Source organism: Pogoniulus pusillus, chromosome 12, assembly GCF_015220805.1.
Source record: "Pogoniulus pusillus isolate bPogPus1 chromosome 12, bPogPus1.pri, whole genome shotgun sequence".
Taxonomy (NCBI): Eukaryota; Metazoa; Chordata; class Aves; order Piciformes; family Lybiidae; genus Pogoniulus; species Pogoniulus pusillus.
The window spans coordinates 32,190,597-32,211,157 of record NC_087275.1 but is presented as its reverse complement, the minus strand read 5'-3'; the positions used below and the strand labels follow the sequence as shown (position 1 = coordinate 32,211,157).

Genomic DNA, 20,561 nt, shown 5'->3' with positions numbered 1-20,561 from the left:
TGTCCCTCTGAAGCATCGCCAGTGTCACTCCTGCTTGCTCCATGCTAGGCAAAAATCATAGAATCATAGAATCAAGCAGGTTGGAAGAGAGCTCTAAGCTCAGCCAGCCCAACCTAGCACCCAGCCCTGCCCAACCAACCAGACCATGGCACTCAGTGCCCCAGCCAGGCTTGGCTGCAACACCTCCAGGCACAGCCACTCCATCACCTCCCTGGGCAGCCCATTCCAGTGCCAATCACTCTCTCTGACAACAACTTCCTAACAACATCCAGCCTAGACCTGCCCTGGCACAGCTTCAGCCTCTGTCCCCTTCTTCTGCTGCTGGCTGCCTGGCAGCAGAGCCCAACCCCACCTGGCTACAGCCTCCCTGCAGGCAGCTGCAGGCAGCAATGAGCTCTGCCCTGAGCCTCCTCTGCTGCAGGCTGCACCCCCCAGCTCCCTCAGCCTCTCCTCACAGGGCTGTGCTTCAGGCCCCTCCCCAGCCTTGCTGCCCTGCTCCAAACACCTTCCAGCACCTCAGCATCTCTCTGCAATGGAGGAGCCCACAACTGGACACAGCAGTCAGAGATTGCTGACAGGGTGGGAGGTACTGCACAGCTGGTGCAGAAGAGAGGAAACCAGAGAGAGGGAAATAAGAGCTTATCTGGGGAAGATGAGGGCAGAGACCCTGGAAGAAGCATCAGGTTCAGTGAAACAATCAAAGAAAGTCCTGCTGCAAACCCAGGGCTAGAAAATGTCTCACCCTCTACCTGTACAACAGAGTGCAGCAAGCACCAGCAGGTGGAGAGCAAATGAGAGGATGTCAGACGGCAGAGAACCTTCTGCATGAAATAATACCACCTTTTCCTTTGGGTTTGATAGATCTCCTTTTATTTGTTTTTGCTTTCATAATGCATATTCTGTTCACACTGTGCAAAACTGGGGACAGGCAGGCCTCAACACCAGCCAACGGAAACCGAGCCGAGATGAACATTCAAGTGGAGGGAGAGGGCTCTCACAACCAGGAAAGCTAAAATCAAAGCCACAGCTGCTCCTCAAGACAGAGCCACTCTCAGCTGTGCCCTTTTGTCCTGCCACCTCCCACAAACCTGGCTCCACTGACTTGAGCAGCTCTCCACCCAGAAGGTGACCTCTGCCGGGAGCTGGGACTCGTGGTGGTGGTGGCTACATGAGGGGAGGACCTGGCTTGCAACTGGCTCCAGTCAGCTTGTGGCAAAAGGAAGGCACAAATCATTTGCAAAGAGCAGGGTTCTGTTGGTTTGTTTCCTTCTTGTCAATACATGACTGTACACAAGGTAAAATCCCAAGTTGTGGAGGGGAGGGAGGGGAAGGTTTAGAGGGGGGGAGGTGAAGACATAAAATTGCATATTTAACAGAACTTAAAACCTTTAAAACCACCACCAAAAAAAAAAAAAAGAAGTAGGCTGTTGTATCTGAAAGCAAAAAAAACTCCCTCCAGCCCCAACCCCACCCCCAGCATATAACATTCATTCCTGGCTATATAATGCAGTAGAAAGAGTTGAAAATCTTAGTGACCAAAAAGGGACAATTAAAAAAACCAAAAGTCAAAATAAAACCACCAAACCCCAAACCCCCTAAAATCATAAAAGCTTGTAAACAGATCATCTGAAATACACCTTTTTTTTTTGTCTTTATTTATGGAAAAATATCCTCAAAATAGTACCACTATGGACTAAACTGCCTGAGTTTTTCATTTCATTTCACCTAGGAGCTTGAAGTCGAGAAGCCTTTAGCACAAAAGAAGGTCTGTTTCAGTCACAACCTAAGTGCTGCACAAGCACTGCTTCAGGTGGAACTTTTGTCCTTCTGCTTGGTGGTAGTTTTGTTGTGCTATCCAGGAAAAAAAAAACCAAACCAAAAAAGCTGTTGTGCTGATCCTTCAGAGAAAGGGAAGCTTGAGGCAATTCTTAAATCATTTGGCACGGAGTTGTTTTGGCTGGGGTGTAAATTCCGAGTCCGGGTCGGGAAGAGTGATGCAACAATTCCACCGCTCAAAGTGTTCACTTGGATTGAAGAGCTTTCTTGATGTCATTCACTTCCATCTGAAAGCAAAGACAGAATACAGGTGTGCTGAGAAGAGAGGCTTTGACAAATCATAGAACCATAGAAGAGAGCTCCAAGCTCCCCCAGCCCAACCTAGCACCCAGCCCTGCCCAACCAACCAGACCATGGCACTCAGTGCCCCAGCCAGGCTTGGCTGCAACACCTCCAGCCACAGCCACTCCACCACCTCCCTGGGCAGCCCATTCCAGTGCCAATCACTCTCTCTGACAACAACTTCCTAACAACATCCAGCCTAGACCTGCCCTGGCACAGCTTCAGCCTCTGTCCCCTTCTTCTGCTGCTGGCTGCCTGGCAGCAGAGCCCAACCCCACCTGGCTACAGCCTCCCTGCAGGCAGCTGCAGGCAGCAATGAGCTCTGCCCTGAGCCTCCTCTGCTGCAGGCTGCACACCCCCAGCTCCCTCAGCCTCTCCTCACAGGGCTGTGCTCCAGGCCCCTCCCCAGCCTTGCTGCCCTGCTCCAAACACCTTCCAGCACCTCAGCATCTCTCTGCGATGGAGGGGCCCAGAACTGGACACAGCACTCCAGGGGTGGCCTGAGCAGTGCTGAGCACAGGGGCAGAAGAACCTCCCTTGTCCTGCTGCCCACACTGCTCCTGAGCCAGCCCAGGATGCCATTGGCTCTCTTGGCCACCTGGGGAAGTGTGCTTGGTGGGACCTCTGCCGATCTTTTGAGTCTGAGATGACTCAAAGACGACCTAGAGGTTTGGGTCTGAGATGACCCAAAGAGGCCTTGAGTGACCTGTTCTAATGGGAGGTGTCCCTGCCTATGGCAGGGGTTGGGACTGGATGTTAGGAAGAAGTTGTGTGCAGTGAGGGTGGTGAGACACTGGCACAGGTTGCCCAGGGAGGTGTTGAAGGTCAGGTTGGATGAGGCCTTGAGTGACCTGTTGTAGTGGGAGGTGTCCCTGCCTGTGGCAGGGGGTTGGAACTGGATGAGCTGTGCCATGTCATGGAGGAAAGCAAATCAGCAAGGAAACCTGCAGTGCTGCCTCCAGCTCTGGAGCTCTCAGCACAGGAGAGGTGAGCCCAGGTGAGCCTCCTGATGTTCAACAAGACCAAGCTCAGGGTTCCATACCTGGCTAGGTGAGGAATGAGGCTGGGGGACGAGGTGACAGCAGCCCTACAGAGAAGGGTTTAGGGGTGCTGGTGGATCAATACCCCCAAACTTCTTTCTTCAGAGCTACTCTCAATGCACTCTGAGTCCAGCCTGGATTTGTGGCTGGTACAGGCATGATCCAGATTCAGGACACTGCATCTTGACCTGTTGAACCTCAGGCAGCTGGCACTGGCCCACCTGTCACACGTGCCACGGAGCAACCAGGCTGTGAGGTGCACAGGTGTATCCCTGCCATATCCCTACACCAGCAGGTTGGACTGACTGGAATCTCAGTCTCCTTGCAGACCTGAGGCTGAATCAGACCTGCCAACGTGGCCAAGAGCATCAGAAATCATTGACGTACCTGCAACCGCAGACGGATCTTCTTCTCTTCATCCAGCTCAGACAGCAGCTGCTTGATCTCTTTTCTGTTGAAAGAATGCACAAAAGCAGTTTGGCACAGAAGTGGTTTACCTGGCCAAGTACCAGAGATGACTTGTGGAGCCTTCTCCCTGCTTCACTAGTTCCTGTTCTTCCTCTGAGCAGCTGCGTAAGGTCAGTGCGCTCTTACAGGCTGTGAGCCAGACCTCTGGGAAAGGGCAGTGCCCCTCACACGGCTAAGGAATTCCCTCCTAGCAGCCCCACACCCACAGGCTTTGCTCTGGAGCAGCTGTGTCAGTGTTGTGCCTGCACCCAGTTGCCTTTTCAGCCATACAGAATGTAGGTGGATTGTAGGAAGTGGCAGCACAAACCCTGCCCATGCTACCACATGCTTAAGCCACACCACAATGTGACTTTCACCTTCATGTATTGGACCTGATGATGGCAAAGCATGGGATTGGTGTCATCCTTCTTTGCCAGGAAGGTGAGTGCAACTACAAGGAGTTGCCACTCAGTGATTTCCTCTGTGATCTGTGTTAGATAGCATTGTCCTGCTCTGGCAAGGGGGTAGATTCAATGATCTCCTGGGGTCCCTTTCACCCCCTCATATCCTGTGAGTCTGTGTGATCCTGTCATCTCCAGCAGCCAGCCCTTGCAAGAAGGGTTGGGGAGAGCAGAGGAGCAGGGGTCAGCGTAAGAGGTGAGGCTGTGGGGCTCAGTGGCTAGATCCAGCATAGAATCATAGGATCAAGCAGGCTGGCAGAGAGCTCCAAGCTCCCCCAGCCCAACCTAGCACCCAGCCCTGCCCAACCAACCAGACCATGGCACTAAGTGCCCCAGCCAGGCTTGGCTGCAACACCTCCAGCCACAGCCACTCCACCACCTCCCTGGGCAGCCCATTCCAGTGCCAATCACTTTCTCTGGGAAGAACTTCTAACATCCAGCCTAGACTTCCCCCCGGCACAACATGAGACTGTGTCCCCTTGCTCTATTGCTGGTTGCCTGGGAGAAGAGCCCAACCCCACCTGGCCACAATGTCCCTTCAGGTAGTTGTAGACAGCAATGAGCTCTGCCCTGAGCCTCCTCTTCTCCAGGCTGCACACCCCCAGCTCCCTCAGCCTCTCCTCATAGGGTTTGTGTTCCAGACCCCTCAGCAGCTTTGTCACCCTTCTCTGGACACCTTCCAGCACCTCAACATCTCTCTTGAATTGAGGAGCCCAGAACTGGACACAGCACTCCAGGGGTGGCCTGAGCAGTGCTGAGCACAGGGGCAGAAGAACCTCCCTTGTCCTGCTGCCCACACTGCTCCTGAGCCAGCCCAGGATGCCATTGGCTCTGCTGCCCACCTGGGCACACTGCTGGCTCATCTTCAGCCTACTATCCACCAGTACCCCAGGTCTCTTTCCTCCTGGCTGCTCTCAGCCACTCTGTCCCCAGCCTGGAGTGCTGCTTGGGGTTGTTGTGGCCAAAGTGCAGAACCCTCACCCGGCATGAGCCAAGCCCTCCACCCCGAACTATTCTGCCACAGGCTCTGCAAGCTGCTTCCCTTTTTCCTGCCTGGGCTGTACACAGCAGACAATGGAAGTGAAAGTTTAGCTTCCAAAACATTCAGCCTCCTCAGGAACAGCAGAAGCTACACACCAGCTCCACTCTTCTCCTAAGGAATGAGGAGCTGAAAGACAACAGAGATGCCCAGAACTAAACCAGTAGGATTCAGGGCCACAAAGCTTCTTCAAATGTCTTAATCACAATGCAATTCTTTTTGCAGCCTGAGGTTCCTGGGAGTCAACCAACACATTGATTCAGGTTTCAGGAACCTGTAGTGATTTATGCAACAAATACCTCCCTGGTTAGGATGAAATCCCAAACAGTTACTGCCAAATAAACCAATTTGTGAACCTTTTTTCACTGCTTATGGCTTCTAACTGAACTTTTTATCAGTGCCCCATAAACATCTGCTTGGAGCACAGGGAAGAAAAATAAAAGGATAGTGCCAATATGTTTCCTGATCTTCTCATGCCTGAAATGTGTTCTGCCAGACAAAAGTCACTCAAAACCACAAAGGCAAACTGTACCTGGAGGAAAGCTCCAGAAGAAACTGCCCCCAGGGTTGATTCTATGATTCTATCCCACCTACAGCTTGGGCTTTGCAGTACTTACTTTTGCTGGTCTTTCATGGTTTCAATGATGGTTCTTAGCTCCTTAATTTGTGTTCTCAGCTCCTCCAAGGCAGTCTGACCTTGGATCAAATGCTCAGTCTTTGGCTTTCCTTCAGAACCAAACAGGGATGGGGAATTTGCCCTGTGGCCTGTTGTTCCCATAGCAAGTGAGTGAAATCCAGGGGACGGTGAAGGGGACAGTGATGGCTGCACAGTGCTGCCACTGGCCAAACCTCCTGGTTTTGCAGGCAAGGAGGTTTTGTTATCAGACACCTGCAACAAAAGAGAACAACATTTAATGGCTGGAGAAAGCTTGAGGAAAATCAGACCTGAGAAGTATGAAGGATTTTCTTAGAATCACACAATCAAACAGGTTGGAAGGAGCAGGCAGTGCCAACCCCCTGCCATGCCCAGGGACACCCTACCCTAGAGCAGGCTGCACACAGCCTCAGCCAGCCTGGCCTCAAACACCTCCAGCCATGGGGCCTCAACCACCTCCCTGGGCAACCCCTGCCAGCCTCTCACCACTCCAATTTCCAATGCCAATCACTCTCTCTGCCAACAACTTCCTCACAACATCCAGCCTAGACCTGCCCTGGCACAGCTTCAGCCTCTGTCCCCTTCTTCTGCTGCTGCTGCCTGGCAGCAGAGCCCAACCCCACCTGGCTACAGCCTCCCTGCAGGCAGCTGCAGGCAGCAATGAGCTCTGCCCTGAGTCTCCTCTGCTGCAGGCTGCACCCCCCCAGCTCCCTCAGCCTCTCCTCACAGGGCTGTGCTCCAGGCCCCTCCCCAGCCTTGCTGCCCTGCTCCAAACACCTTCCAGCACCTCAGCAGCAATCTGCAATGGAGGAGCCCAGAGCTGGACACAGCACTCCAGGGGTGGCCTGAGCAGTGCTGAGCACAGGGGTGGGCACAAGAACCTCCCTTGTCCTGCTGCCCACACTGCTCCTGAGCCAGCCCAGGATGCCATTGGCTCTGCTGCCCACCTGGGCACTGCTGCCTCCTCTGCAGCTCCTCTCTGCCAGCACCCCCAGCTCCCTCTCTGCCTGCCTGCTCTCAGCCCCTCTGGCCCCAGCCTGTAGTGCATTACACTACGTTTAGGTTAGTTGGCCCAGGAGCATTCCTCAGTACAAGTGCTCCCAGAAGAGGGAGCTGCACAGCAAAACATTGTCCTTGGGCTCATTAAAGAACCCAAATAACTCATCTCACTGCCATCTGGAAGCTAAAAGAAGGAAAGTTGAACAATAAATAAAAGGAACACGAGGTAGGGAAGTTACAAAGGCAGAGGGAAGGGAAAACAAGGGACAAACTACACAAATACAACCAGATGGATGGCAATGGTTTGGCTGCCTCCTGAGGGACGGCCACGTGGTGAGACAAAGAGCAGTGGGAAGCAGGAATGGCCACTGCTGGTGGGCAGGGAGAGAGGGAAGAGGAAATCCTCCTGCTCTTATGGCTCTTAGCAAGGGGGAGTGGGCTAACCAGCACACCTGCTGGCGTTCAGACCCACCCCTGGGGAGGGGTCAGGACCACCTGGGGTTAGGGTCAAGACCACTCCCCCAGGTGGGTTAACCCTTTACAAGGACCTTGCACTTGGTCTTGCTGAACCTCCTGAGCTTGGCTTGTGCACACCTCTGCAGCCTGTGCAGGTCCCTCTGGATGGATCCTGCCCTCCAGTCTGGCTGCTGCACCACACAGCTTGGTGTGGGCAGCAAACCTGCTGAGGCTGCACTCAGTGCCTCTGCCCATGGCACCCACAAAGATGCTGAACAAGACTGGTCCCAGGACTGATCCCTGAGGGACTCTGCTTGTCCCTGGCCTCCACTTGGCCATTGGCAGCCACTCTTTGGGTGCAGCCATCAAGCCACTTCTTTATCCATCAGTGCTCCACCCATCACACCCATGTGCCACCAGCCTGGAGACCAGGATGTGGTGTGGGGCAGTGCCAAAGGCCTTGCTGAGGGCCAGGTAAATGCCAATAGGTTTCTGTGACAATGAGGCTAAGCAGAGGCATCCCAATTAACTTACTTGTGATATTGTAACAGTTCTTGGTTTCCTGGACACCTCAATAGCTTTGTGAGTAATGGAAAGGTGCTCCTCCTTCTCATCTTCAGGACTTGGTGAGTCAAAGAAGTCAGGGCTAGAAAGGGATGACTGTGTGGAGACAAACACACAGGCCACAGGAGGGGACAAAGACAAAGCACAAGAACTTACCAAAGGAAGAGGAAAAGACTTTGTGATGGCTTTCATCAATGCTTAAAACCAGGAGCCTCCCTCCCTGCCCCTCCTCTTTTTGCATCCTCTCAAGGCTGCAGAATGCTTCCAGAGCTTGCCTGAGCTAAGAGATCATTTGGAACCCAACATTCATCTGCATCTTTGCAGTGCATTCATCCCAAGAGGAAATCACCCTCCTGCCTCTGAGCAGAGCTGCACCTTCCTTCACTCAGGTGCTGAGCACTGTGCTCTGGGGATGGCAGCCCTGCCACCTGGGCAGCTCTGCCATGGCTTAGCTCACTGCTGCTCTTCAGAGGATACCTGACTCAGGTGCTGAGCACTGTGCTGTGGGAATGGCAGCTCTGCCACCTGGGCAGCTCTGCCATGGTGATGTGTTTGGTGCTCTTCAGAGGACACCTGACTCAGGTGCTGAGCACTGTGCTGTGGGGCTGCCAGCCCTGCCACCTGGGCAGCTATGCCATGGTGAGCTCACTGCTGCTCTTCAGAGGATACCTGACTCAGGTGCTGAGCACTGTGCTGTGGGGATGGCAGCCCTGCCACCTGGGCAGCTATGCCATGGCTTAGCTCACTGCTGCTCTTCAGATACCTGACTCAGGTGCTGAGCACTGTGCTGTGGGGATGGCAGCTCTGCCACCTGGGCAGCCATGCCATGGATTAGCTCACTGCTGCTCTTCAGAGGACCCCTGCTGCTGCCTGTGCACACTGCTGCCACCGCAGGGCTGCCTTCTGCACAGCCTCTTTGTGAAGGTGCAGAGTGGGGAGGTTGCTCTTCCTCTCCTCTGCTTCTCTTCAGCAACACCACCCTGGGTAACCAGCAGCAGCTGCTCTCATTTGGACATTCCAGAATGCCAAAGAAGCTTGGAAATTAATAAACCCCCAAGCCCCAAAGAAGAATACCCTGAAAAACTAAGCACTGCTTTCCAAAGCATGATTTATGGAACCAACTTGGCAAAAGGTAGATGTCAGAGAATGAAATTGGTCTCACCCTTAGGCTCACAGCTGTGATCCTAATGAGGGCTGAAGTGTTGGTCCTGTCCTAGACAAAGCAAGGGAGCTGCTCCTTCTGGGAAACACTTTCCAACCCCTTAATGCTTAACACAAATGACTTCAGTCCAAAGATTTGGCAGAAAGGTTTCTTTCTGGCTTAGGTTTTGGCTGGCAAAGAATATTTTCCAGCACCCAAAGAGAGCAGATACAAATCTTGTTGGGGAGGGAATGGCTTAAACATCACTATGCAAAGCACTGGCAGCCTTTGGGCACTCATTATCCTGAGCTGTGGAACTGCAGTAGATACAACAAGGAACACAAATAGGAGAGGGGGAAAAAAAAAGGGGGGGGTGGAAATTGGGTTTAGAAGAAAAGGAAAATGAACTTACAGATGTGAGAGACTGGGAGGGAGGTCTCCTGCCAGTGGCTTTTGGTCTGGTCGTGGTTGGATGATTAAGCTTCTCAGCAATTGGGATTACAGAGTCAAAACCTTCCAAGTCTTAAAAAACAGGGAAAAAGAAAAAAGAATTGATTTGTTTTCCTGGCAGTTGTCCTTCCAAGGGAAAGAATTCCCCTTTTTCCTTCCCTCCCCCTGCCCCTAATGTCAAAGGAATCCAATCCTACTTTGCCCATTGCCTCACAACGTTCTGCAGGTGCTCAGCCCACCAGGATGGCACTGAACAGCCTGGGAGGCCAAGGCAGCCTTGCCAAGGATCAGTACTCTTCCATCTCAAACACAACAAAGCAGAGGGGGGAGGTGCAGAGGAACCCTTGGCTTTGCTTTTTGCACAGTGAAAGCTAAATGATGAGCTGGGCCCCATGGCATGGAACAAAGAGTTTCAGACTTTCCATCCTGCTGTTCAAGGTGTTGGTCATTTTCTGCCTGAAGAACTGGAGATGCAAAAGAGTGCTCCTGGTGGCTCAACAACTGTACTGACAGAGCCCTGCAGCAGGCTGCCCAGAGAGCTTGTGGAGTCTCTTTCTCTGGAGACATTCCAAACCCACTTGGATGCATTCCTGTGTGACCTGTTCTAGGTACTCCTGCTCCAAGGTGTTCAGGACCAGGTTGGATGAAGCCTTGAGCAACCTGTTCTAGTGGGAGGTGTCCCTGCCTGTGGCATGGGGGTTGGACTGGATGAGTTTCTGAGGTCCCTTCCAACCCCTCACACACTGTAATATGTTGGAGACTGCAGCAGCTGATTTTTCTGTTCAGAGGCAGGTTCACAGATTCACTCAAACAATGCTTTATGTTGGAGGGGGCCTTAAGATCAGAGGATCTTGGTTTAGATTGGAAGAGACCTCAGAGCTCAGCCAGTTCTAAAGCCCTGCCATAGGCTGGGACACCTCCCACTGGAACACATTGCTCAAGGTCTCATCCAACCTGGTCCTGAACACCTCCAGGGAGGTTGTGGAGCACAGAATCACCCAATGTGTCTGGATGGGTGGGCAGAGGCCATGGGATGAGATTGAACAAGGCCAAGGGCAGGGTTCTGCACTTGGGCCACAACAACCCCAAGCAGCACTCCAGGCTGGGGCCAGAGTGGCTGAGAGCAGGCAGGCAGAGAGGGAGCTGGGGGTGCTGGCAGAGAGGAGCTGCAGAGGAGGCAGCAGTGCCCAGGTGGGCAACAGAGCCAATGGCATCCTGGGCTGGCTCAGGAGCAGTGTGGGCAGCAGGACAAGGGAGGTTCTTGTGCCCACCCCTGTGCTCAGCACTGCTCAGGCCACCCCTGGAGTGCTGTGTCCAGTTCTGGGCTCCTCCATTGCAGAGAGCTGCTGAGGTGCTGGAAGGTGTTTGGAGCAGGGCAGCAAGGCTGGGGAGGGGCCTGGAGCACAGCCCTGTGAGGAGAGGCTGAGGGAGCTGGGGGTGTGCAGCCTGCAGCAGAGGAGGCTCAGGGCAGAGCTCATTGCTGCCTGCAGCTGCCTGCAGGGAGGCTGTAGCCAGGTGGGATTGGGCTCTGCTGCCAGGCAGCCAGCAGCAGAAGAAGGGGACAGAGGCTCAAGCTGTGCCAGGGCAGGTCTAGGCTGGATGTTGTGAGGAAGTTGTTGTCAGAGAGAGTGATTGGCACTGGAATGGGCTGCCCAGGGAGGTGGTGGAGTGGCTGTGGCTGGAGGTGTTGCAGCCAAGCCTGGCTGGGGCACTGAGTGCCATGGTCTGGTTGGTTGGCCAGGGCTGGGGGCTAGGTTGGGCTGGGGGAGCTTGGAGCTCTCTGCCAACCTGCTGGATTCTGTGATTCATTTTGTGACCTGCTCTAGGTGCTCCTGCTCTGGCAGGGTGCTTGGACTGGATGAGCTCTGGAGGTCCCTTCCAACTCTTTACCATCCTATCACTGTCAGAAGTGTTACAGAGCAAAGGGTCTCTGAAGATCCAACACAACCACTGCACAAAATCACACAATGGGAAACCAACTTCATCAATTCCTGGGCCTGTGCAGCAAATCATCTGCACTGAAAGACACCTCAACTGATTCCAATTCCTTGTGCTTTGGCAGCTGGAATGTGAATGGGATCAGACATTGCTGATTCAGCAACATTCTTCCATCTCTAGGAGATTAAAAAAAGAAGTAGGAAAAAAAAGAGAAGAGATCTCTTTGCTTATCCCTGGAATAGCCTGAGGTTATTCACCTCCAAATGCTGCTCTATTTTTGGAGCAGCTCCTTCTATATATAACCTGTGACTCCCTCTCCTCTCTCAGGTTGCTTTTCTATTGACTGCTGCAAGCTATGCCCAAAGGTAGGTCACAAAAAGAAATCCATCAATGGGAGTTTGGAACTGCAAAGCCTCAGCTGCAGCCAATACCTCAGGTGGGTATCAGGAGGATAAAATCTGGTGGCTATCAGGAGGCTAAAATGAAAATGAGTTAATGTTGGCAGAGGGCACAAAACCTATCTGGAGTCCTATGGCAATGGAAGGCTTCAGCAGAGGAGGCTCCCAGGTGACCTTCTTGTGGCCTTCCAGCATCTGAAGTGGGCCACAAAAAAGCTGGGGAGGGACTTTTGAGGCTGTGAGGGAGTGGCAGGAGTGGGGGGAGTGGAGCAAAGGTGGAGGTGGGGAGAGTGAGGCTGGAGGTGAGGAGGAAGTTGTTGAGCAGGAGAGTGGTGAGAGGCTGGCAGGGGTTGCCCAGGGAGGTGGTTTGAGGCCCCATGGCTGGAGGTGTTTGAGGCCAGGCTGGCTGAGGCTGTGTGCAGCCTGCTCTAGGGTAGGGTGTCCCTGGGCATGGCAGGGGTTGGCACTGCCTGCTCCTTGTGCTCCTTTCCAACCCTGAGTGGTTCTGTGATTCTAAGTAAATATCTTCTGGAGGGGGGGGGGGAGAAAAAGCAAACTGAAGAGCTGCTTCCCAGTCATGTCCAGCTTGGTGCTGAGCCATGAACTGAATGACTTTGTGCAGGTCACACAGCCAACTCTTAATGCACTGCCTCACTTCTCTCCACTTGCACAGCCAGAATACATTGCCAGTGAAGACATCTGCCAGCCCTTAGCCAGGTGAAGCTCACAAACAGCAGCACAAAGGGAGGCTGAAGCAGCCCTGGTCCCTGCCACTCTTTCCCACCTATCTGCTCTTGCTATTTTTCCCCCCTGAGCTCAATTTAATCCAGCTCAGTTTCCATGTGCCCAGCCATACAAACACCCATGCTGCAGCAAGGATCAGTGCCAGCAGCAGAGGACTGATGGCTAAAACTGAGAGCAAGACTAATCTGCTGCTCGGGGGAGCAGCCAACTGGCTGAAGTTATCTTCCAGCCTAGCAAGGGGGGTTCTGCTTCTACAGTAAGCAGCAGTAGCCTTTTCTCTGGGCTTGCAAAAGAGAAGTGGCTGCATTTGTGCCCTGGGCTGCAGCCAAAGCAGTGTGGCCAGCACCTGGAGAGAGGAGATTCTGCCACTCTGCTCCGGGGAGACCTCATCTGGACTACTGCATCCAGCTCCAGGGTCCCTCAGCACAGGAAGGACATGGACCTGATGGAGCAGGTCCAGAGGAGGGCACAGAAATGATCAGGGGGTTGGAGCAGCTCTGCTGTGAGGACAGGCTGAGGGAGCTGGGGGTGTGCAGCATGGAGTACTGAAAAGTCCAGGGAGAGCTGAGAGCAGCCTGCCAGGAGCTGCAGGGGCTGCAAGCAGGCTGCAGAGGGACTGTTGGCAAAGGCCTGCAGGGACAGGAGGAGGGCAATGGTTTCAGATGAGACCAGAGCAGACTGGAACAAGTTCTGCAGCAGGAGGCTGCTGCAACACTGCAACTGGTTGCCCAGGGAGGGAGCTGAGTCCACAACACTGGAGACATTCAGAGACTGAACTACTTAATCTAGTGGAGGATGTGTCTGCTGGCTGCAGAGGTGTTGGACTAATGACCTTTGGAGGTCATAGAATCATAGAATCAGTCAGGGTGGGAAGGGAGCACAAGGATCAGCCAGTGCCAACCCCTGCCATGCCCAGGGACACCCTACCCTAGAGCAGGCTGCACACAGCCTCAGCCAGCCTGGCCTCAAACACCTCCAGCCATGGGGCCTCAACCACCTCCCTGGGCAACCCATTCCAGCCTCTCACCACTCTCCTGCTCAACAACTTCCTCCTCACCTCCAGCCTCACTCTCCCCACCTCCAGCTTTGCTCCATTCCCCCCACTCCTGACACTCCCTCACACGCTCAAAAGTCCCTCCCCAGCTTCTTTGTAGGCCCTTTTGTAGGTCCTTTCCACCCCAACCCATCCTGTGGTAGGAAAACAATCAATGAAAACCCACAAGTGTGAAGGTATGGATGCAATCTGCTGCTTTGACTTAAATGAACTACTAATTACCCAGATTCAATCACAATCAAACTGTAAACTGTATTGATGTACAGAGGGTGCAGGAATTGGTGTCCTGGCCACACATGGCACTGGCAGATAAAACAAGGCCAAGGGCAGGGTTCTGCACTTGGCCACAACAAGCCCAAGCAGCTCTACAGGCTGGGGCCAGGGTGGCTGAGAGCAGGCAGGCAGAGAGGGAGCTGGGGGTGCTGGGAGAGAGGAGCTGCAGAGGAGGCAGCAGTGCCCAGGTGGGCAGCAGAGCCAATGGCATCCTGGGCTGGCTCAGGAGCAGTGTGGGCAGCAGGACAAGGGAGGTTCTTCTGCCCACCCCTGTGCTCAGCACTGCTCAGGCCACAGCTTGTGGCATCACAGAATGGCTCAGGTTGGGAGGGAGCTCAGAGCTCATCTGCTGCAACCTCCCCACCATGGCCAGGGACACCTCTCAGCTACACTCAGCTGCTTAAGGTCTCATCCAGCCAGGCAGGAGGCAGCCACAGCCTCCCTGGGCAGCCTGGGCCAGGCTCTCAGCACCCTCACACTCAACAGCTTCTCCCTCTGCTCCACTGTCTCCCTGCTCTGCCTCAGCTCCAAACCATTCCCTCTAGGCTTGTCTGCAGACCCCCTCAGCACAAGTCCCTCTGCATCCTTCCTGCAGGATGCCTTCAGCTCTTGGAACACAGCTCTAAGGTCCCCCCTACCCCACCTGGCACCCTGAAAAGTCTCTCCCCAGCTTTCCTGTAGCCCACATCAGACACTGAAGGCCACAATAAGGTCTGCTCAGAGCCTTCTCCTCTCTGGACTGAACAGCCCCAACTCAGCCTGGGCTCACAGGGAGGAGGCAGCCACAGGCTCCCTGGGCAGCCTGTGCCAGAGTCTCAGCACCCTCACACTGAAGAACTTCTTCCTCAGCTCCAGTCTAACCCTGCCCTCCCTCAGCCAGTTTGTTGTTCCTGTAGCTATCAGAAATTGGGACATTAGATTTCTGTATGAATCACAGAATCAAGCAGCTTGGAAGAGACCTCCAAGCTCATCCAGCCCAACCTAGCACCCAGAGAAGGAAGATGTAAACCCCTCCTCAGCTGGACCAAAAGTGACCTCCAAGCTCATCCAGCCCAACCTAGCACCCAGAGAAGGAAGATGTAAACCCCTCCTCAGCTGGACCAAAAGTGACCTCCAAGCTCATCCAGCCCAACCTAGCACCCAGAGAAGGAAGATGTAAACCCCTCCTCAGCTGGACCAAAGAGACCTCCAAGCTCATCCAGCCCAACCTAGCACCCAGAGAAGGAAGATGTAAACCCCTCCTCAGCTGGACCCAAAGAGGCCTCCAAGCTCATCCAGCCCAACCTAGCACCCAGAGAAGGAAGATGTAAACCCCTCCTCAGCTGGACCAAAAGTGACCTCCAAGCTCATCCAGCCCAACCTAGCACCCAGAGAAGGAAGATGTAAACTCCTCCTCAGCTGGACCCAAAGAAATGCCACTAAAGATACCACAAGCAATGAAATTCTGCTCTGCTCTGCTCATATGAATTATGAGGAAGGCAGCATCAGCATCCAGCAGACCTGAGCTCACTGCTCCAGCTTGCTCTAGGTCTATTAGCAGCAATCAGTAAGGAAAGGTTCCACTGAACAGACAGAGAGGATATTCATCAATTAACACTGCCACTCCCTAATTAAAGAGCAGTTGACACTCACCCTACAAATAAATCCTTCATTGTTGCTGTCTCACTGATCAGGACAGTGAAGAAGTAGTTCATGAGGTGGGAAGAAAGGCATCAGAGTAATGTCAGTGTAGCAGTGCATAGAAATCCCTGCCTGGCTGAGCAAAGCTCTCTAATGAGCAGGGAAAGTGCTGGCTGAGCAGGAATGCTTCCCTGGCATCCTCTGCCAGGCAGGTACCAGCAGCACAGCTCTGCCCAGTGCTCTGCTCCTTTGCAGATGTGCTTACTTCAAGTATGGGGGGTGAGAAGTAGATATATGTGTTCAAACAAGGCCTGGCTGGGGCACTTAGTGCCATGGTCTGGTTGGTTGGGCAGGGCTGGGTGCTGGGTTGGGCTGGGGGAGCTTGGAGCTGTCTGCCAACCTGCTGGGTTCTATGATTCCATCCTGACAACACACTCTGTGTGTCATGAATAGTGTACAGAATCAGAGTCTCAGAGTGTGAGGGGTTGGAAAGGACACTCAAGGATCATCCAGCACAACCCCCTGCCAGAGCAGCAGCAGCCAGGGCAGGGCACACACAGCACAGCCAGGGGGGTTGCAGTGGCTGCAGAGAAGGAGACTCCACAGCCTCTCTGGGCAGCCTGCTCCAGGCCTCTGCCACCCTCACAGCCAAAAAGCTTCCCCTCCTCTTGCCCTGCCACCTCCTCTGCCCCAGCTTGCCCCCAGTGCCCCTTGTGCTGCCCTGGGCCAGCCCTGAGCAGAGCCTGCCTGCGTCCTGCCCACACTGCCCTGCACAGCTTGGGCACAGCACTGAGGGCAGCCCTCAGGCTGCTCCAAGCCAAGGAGCCTGCACAGCTTCCTTCCCTCCAGCGAGCGATTATCTCTCCCCACCTCGGTCCTGGCTTGCCCTGCCCTCAGGGCTGGCTGCAGAGGGCTGCCATGCTGAGCCCTGCTGAGCACCTGCCAGTGCCCTCAGAAGGATTTTATTTTTAACAATGCAGGAGATGCCAAGAAAGAGCTGAAAGGTCAAGCAAAGCGAGCTAGAAGGAATGGATATGCTGCTTTCAGGCACCTCCACCTGCCACACAGGCAGAACCACTCAGCTCCCTGCCTCTCTCTGCACTCTCTGGGGCAAGAGACCTAATTAATGGAGGTAATGAACCATCACCACACTCCCTGGTTACAAGATCTACCATTCACAGCTATGTTGAGGGGTGAGTTTGATTCAGGGGACACAAACAGCACAAGTTAGCCCAGCTGGGCAAGTTCTGCTGCTTTGCTGGGCTCTACTCAACCACCACCACCAGCAGCAGCAGCACAGGAAGAAATCACTGCTGGAGGCAGAGTTCATTCCTCATTAGGTGAGTCAGACTTTGTCCTCCAGCCTTTATCCTCACCCCCTGGTTTCTTGCTTCCAATTTTCACTCTGTGCCTTCAGACATAATGATTATAATGCCTGACACTATTACAGGGTATGACTTAAAGGCAAACTTGCTCCATTCCACAATCTTTTCCCTGGAAATATTCTCCATCCTTTCCCCCCTCACACCCCTTAGTGTGAGCCACATCTCATTAGCTCACTTTTTCTTGCAGACAGAGGCACAGCAATCAGCTCTGCTGGCAAACAGAAGCTTGTTACAGCTCTGGAACAACTGCAAAGGCAGCTCCAGGAGACATGAGACACTGAAGATGCTCTTCAATTTGTTGGATATTTTCAGGTAGGATATTTTTAAGCACCTTTCCATGCAAGTTAGCACCAGCCCTGGAGGCAGGGACAGAGAAAGGATGAGGCTAAGAGCAACATGGATTTGGGCAGTGCTACAGATCACAGACTCACACAACCACTATGGCTGGGAGTGACCTTCCAGCCCCAACCCAGCTGCCATGGCCACCAAACCATGGCCACCCAGCCATGGCCTGAAGCACCACAGCTGCAGCTTCTTCAACCCCTCCAGGCATGGGGACTCCAGCACCTCCCTGGGCAGCCTGCTCCAACCCCTCACCACTCTCTCACTGAAGTTCTTCCTTATGGCCAACCTAACCCTGCCCTGGCACAACTCCAACCATCACCTCTGGTCCTGTCGCTGGGTACTTGGCAGGACAGACCAACCCCAGCCTCACTCCAGCCTCCTCTCAGGGAGCTGTAGAGAGCAATGAGATCTGCCCTCAGCCTTCTCTTCTCCACACTAAACACCAAAGATCACATTGGGTGATTCTGTGCTCCACAACCTCCCTGGGCAACCTGTGCCAGTGTCTCACCACCCTCAAGCTGTGCCAGTCTCTCACCACCCTCACTCTCAAGAACCCTTCCCTCACATCCAGTTTCAATCTCCCCTCTGCCATTTCAAACCCATTCCTCCTCCTCCTCCCATCACAAGACCTTGTCAATAGTTCCTCCCCAGCCCTCCTGCAGCCCTCTTCAGATCCTGGAAGGCCACTCCAAGCTCTCCTCCAAGCCTTCTCTTCTCCAGGCTGCACAGCCCCAGCTCAGCCTGTCCTCAGAGCAGAGCTGCTGCAGCCCTCTCAGTATCTTGGTGGCCTCCTCTGGACTGGCTGTGTTTGGTGTTATGCACTAGCAAAGACAGGAGAGAAAAGAAATGGGATACAAAAAGAAAGAAACAAAGCCTTACCCTCATGAAATGAAGAAGAGTTACTCATGGCAAAGAGATGTGGATAGGAGAAGCAGGATGGAAGATGTGTGGAAAGGAAAGGAAAGGCATCACTGAAAACAGGGAAAGAGAAAACAAAAGAAGTGAGGAGGAATCATAGACTGGGTCAGGTTGGAAGGCACCTCAAAGCTCAGCCAGTTCCAACCCCCTGCCATAGGCAGGGACACCTCCCACTAGAACAGGATGTGGAACAGTTCTTCTTAAACATCACACTCAAGTTTTCCAGTGGGGTTTTGTCTTGCTGCTTGTGGAGAGAAGCAAAGGCACAAACAAGAGCAGTAAAAGCTGCCAGCAGCTGCAGATTGCTGAGCAAGGCTTGCTCTGGGCAGTGCACAGTGAGAGTTGTGAGCAGTGCTGCACTAGCAGCAGGGGGATGGAAATGCCACAGCCCTTGCAGAACATGCTGCTGAAAGCAAGCCAGGAGCTGACAGCTAGAGACAGAAGTGCCAAGGTCTGCACTGACAGCAGGGCACACACACAGCACTGCAGCACCTCAGCCTTGCTCCAGCCTTTCAACACAGTCATTGAATGGTTTAGGTTGGAAGGGACCTTAAAAGTTCATCCAGCTGAATGTCTCATCCAACCTGGCCTTGAACACCTCCAGGGAGGTTGTGGAGCACAGAAGCACCCAATGTGATCTGTGATGCTGGATGTGGCACCATTCACCACCACTCCAGCCAGTTCTTGACCCATAAAGAGCCTGAAGAGAGGGGCACTGCTCCTACTGGGACCAGAATTATTCAGTGTAGTCATCAGTGACCTGCATGAGGGCATGGAGTGCATTGGCAGCAAGTTTGCTGCTGGCACCAAGCTGGGTGCAGTGGATGCCACACTGGAGAGTTGTGCTGCCACTCAGAGAGACTTAGGCTGAGAGCTGGGCAGGGAGAACCTGAATGAAGTTCAACAGGGGCAAGTGTAGAGTCTGACACCTGGGAAAGAGCAACCCCAGGGAGCAGGGCAGGCTGGGGACTGAGCTGCTGCAGAGCAGTGAAGGGGAGAAGGGCTTGGGAGCCTTGGTGGATGGAAGGATGGCCATCAGCCAGCAACATGCTCTTGTGGCCAGGAAGGTCAATGCCATTCTGGGGTGGATTAGAAGGGCTGAGGGATGTTAACCTGCCCCTCTACTCTGCCCTGCTGTGGCCTCATCTGGAGTACTGTTCTGGGCCCCCAGCTCAAGGACTGGGAGCTGCTGGAGAGAGTCCAGCACAGAGCCACAAAGATGATGAAGGAAGTTAAACATCTTCCTTATGAGGAGAGCCTGAGGGAGCTGAGGCTTGGAGCTTGGAGAGGAGAAGACTAAAGGAACCCTCATTCATGTCTATAAATCTGTGCAGGGTGAGTGCCAGGAGGCTGGAGCCAGGCTCTGCTGGGTGGTGCCCAGTGCCAGGACAAGGGGCAATGGGTGGAAGCTGAGGCACAGGAGGTTCTATGTGAACCTGAGGACCCTGTGAGGGTGCCAGAGCCCTGGAACAGGCTGCCCAGGGAGGCTGAGGAGTCTTCCTCTCTGGAGATGTTCAAGAGCTGCCTGGATGTGCTCCTGTGTGACCTGCTCTAGGTGCCCCTGCTCTGCCAGGGGAGCTGCACCAGATGATTTTTCAAGGTCCCCTCCAGCCCCTACCATTCTATGATTCTGTGATTTTCAGACCACAAATCACCATCAGTACTTAGTGTAAGCATGGCAGAGCCACTGCCTGCTGCTTCTTCCTCTGCCCTCCCTGGCACCAAGTGCTTGGGACTATTGTTGGGGCCAGTGGAGGAATAAGCAGCACAGAAACCAGAATGGTGCTGCACTGAGCTGCTGCAAAGGCCACTCAACTCCCTTTTGCTTCCCTTAGCTGCTGCTAAGCCCCACTCAGGCTGTCACCTAGCTCCATGGTGTGAATTTAGATGACTGAAAAAGGCATCCAGAGGCTACATTTAATCAGGGCTGCTTTGACTGGAAAGATGAACCTGGGAGAAGCTGAGGCTGTTCTCCCTGCTGAGCACATGGGCCCAGGGCAACATCAGGAGCACACACCACAGTTAAACAGTAGCTGGGCTCAGCCTGCCAGCTCCAGGAGTGCTTTGGAACACTCTGGGACAACTCCACTCTCTCATCCATCATTTCTACTAATAACCCACAAGACTTCTCCACCTCATTGTTCTCCTTGTGAATAAATCAAACATCTACCACACACATCTCATCAATCAGTCACTGCCCCATAAGCTGCTCTCAGCTCCAACCCTCCCCTCACAGTGCCATTAATCCACTCTGGCTCCTTTGGCCTTAGTAAGTTTTAACTGATTGCTCTGCCCTCTCTTCCAAGGCAGTTTTATTTAAGCTGAGCCATCAGAAGGCTCCTGGGAAGCCACACCAGTTATGATCTTCGGGTCCACTTTCACTCTAAAATCATTACTTTGTTTATTCCTTTCACCAAGCTGTCTGCCAGGCTGGGTGACAAGATTTGCCCTTGCAAATGCCACTTGGGCTTGACCCTATCAAGTTACCCTTCTCTCAGTATTCACACCAGCTTAGC

At 53.6% G+C, this 20,561-nt stretch overlaps 1 protein-coding gene across 8 annotated transcripts in view; it reads right to left on the bottom strand.

Annotated features, from left to right (window-relative positions):
* Positions 1 to 853: 853 nt before the first annotated feature.
* SH3KBP1 (SH3 domain containing kinase binding protein 1) overlaps positions 854 to 20,561 on the bottom strand; it is a 178,440-nt gene continuing 158,732 nt past the window's right edge. For 6 of the 8 annotated variants that reach the window (XM_064152048.1, XM_064152047.1, XM_064152045.1 and 3 more), the window contains 5 exons: positions 9,333 to 9,442; positions 7,750 to 7,875; positions 5,723 to 5,994; positions 3,546 to 3,609; positions 854 to 2,063 (listed from right to left, as the gene is read on the bottom strand). In XM_064152048.1, coding sequence (XP_064008118.1) covers positions 2,022 to 2,063; positions 3,546 to 3,609; positions 5,723 to 5,994; positions 7,750 to 7,875; positions 9,333 to 9,442 — 614 coding nt within the window. In that variant the 3' untranslated portion in view covers positions 854 to 2,021. The remainder of the gene's footprint in view (positions 2,064 to 3,545; positions 3,610 to 5,722; positions 5,995 to 7,749; positions 7,876 to 9,332; positions 9,443 to 20,561) is intronic. The other 2 variants (XM_064152049.1, XM_064152053.1) reach the window with 1 other exon arrangement.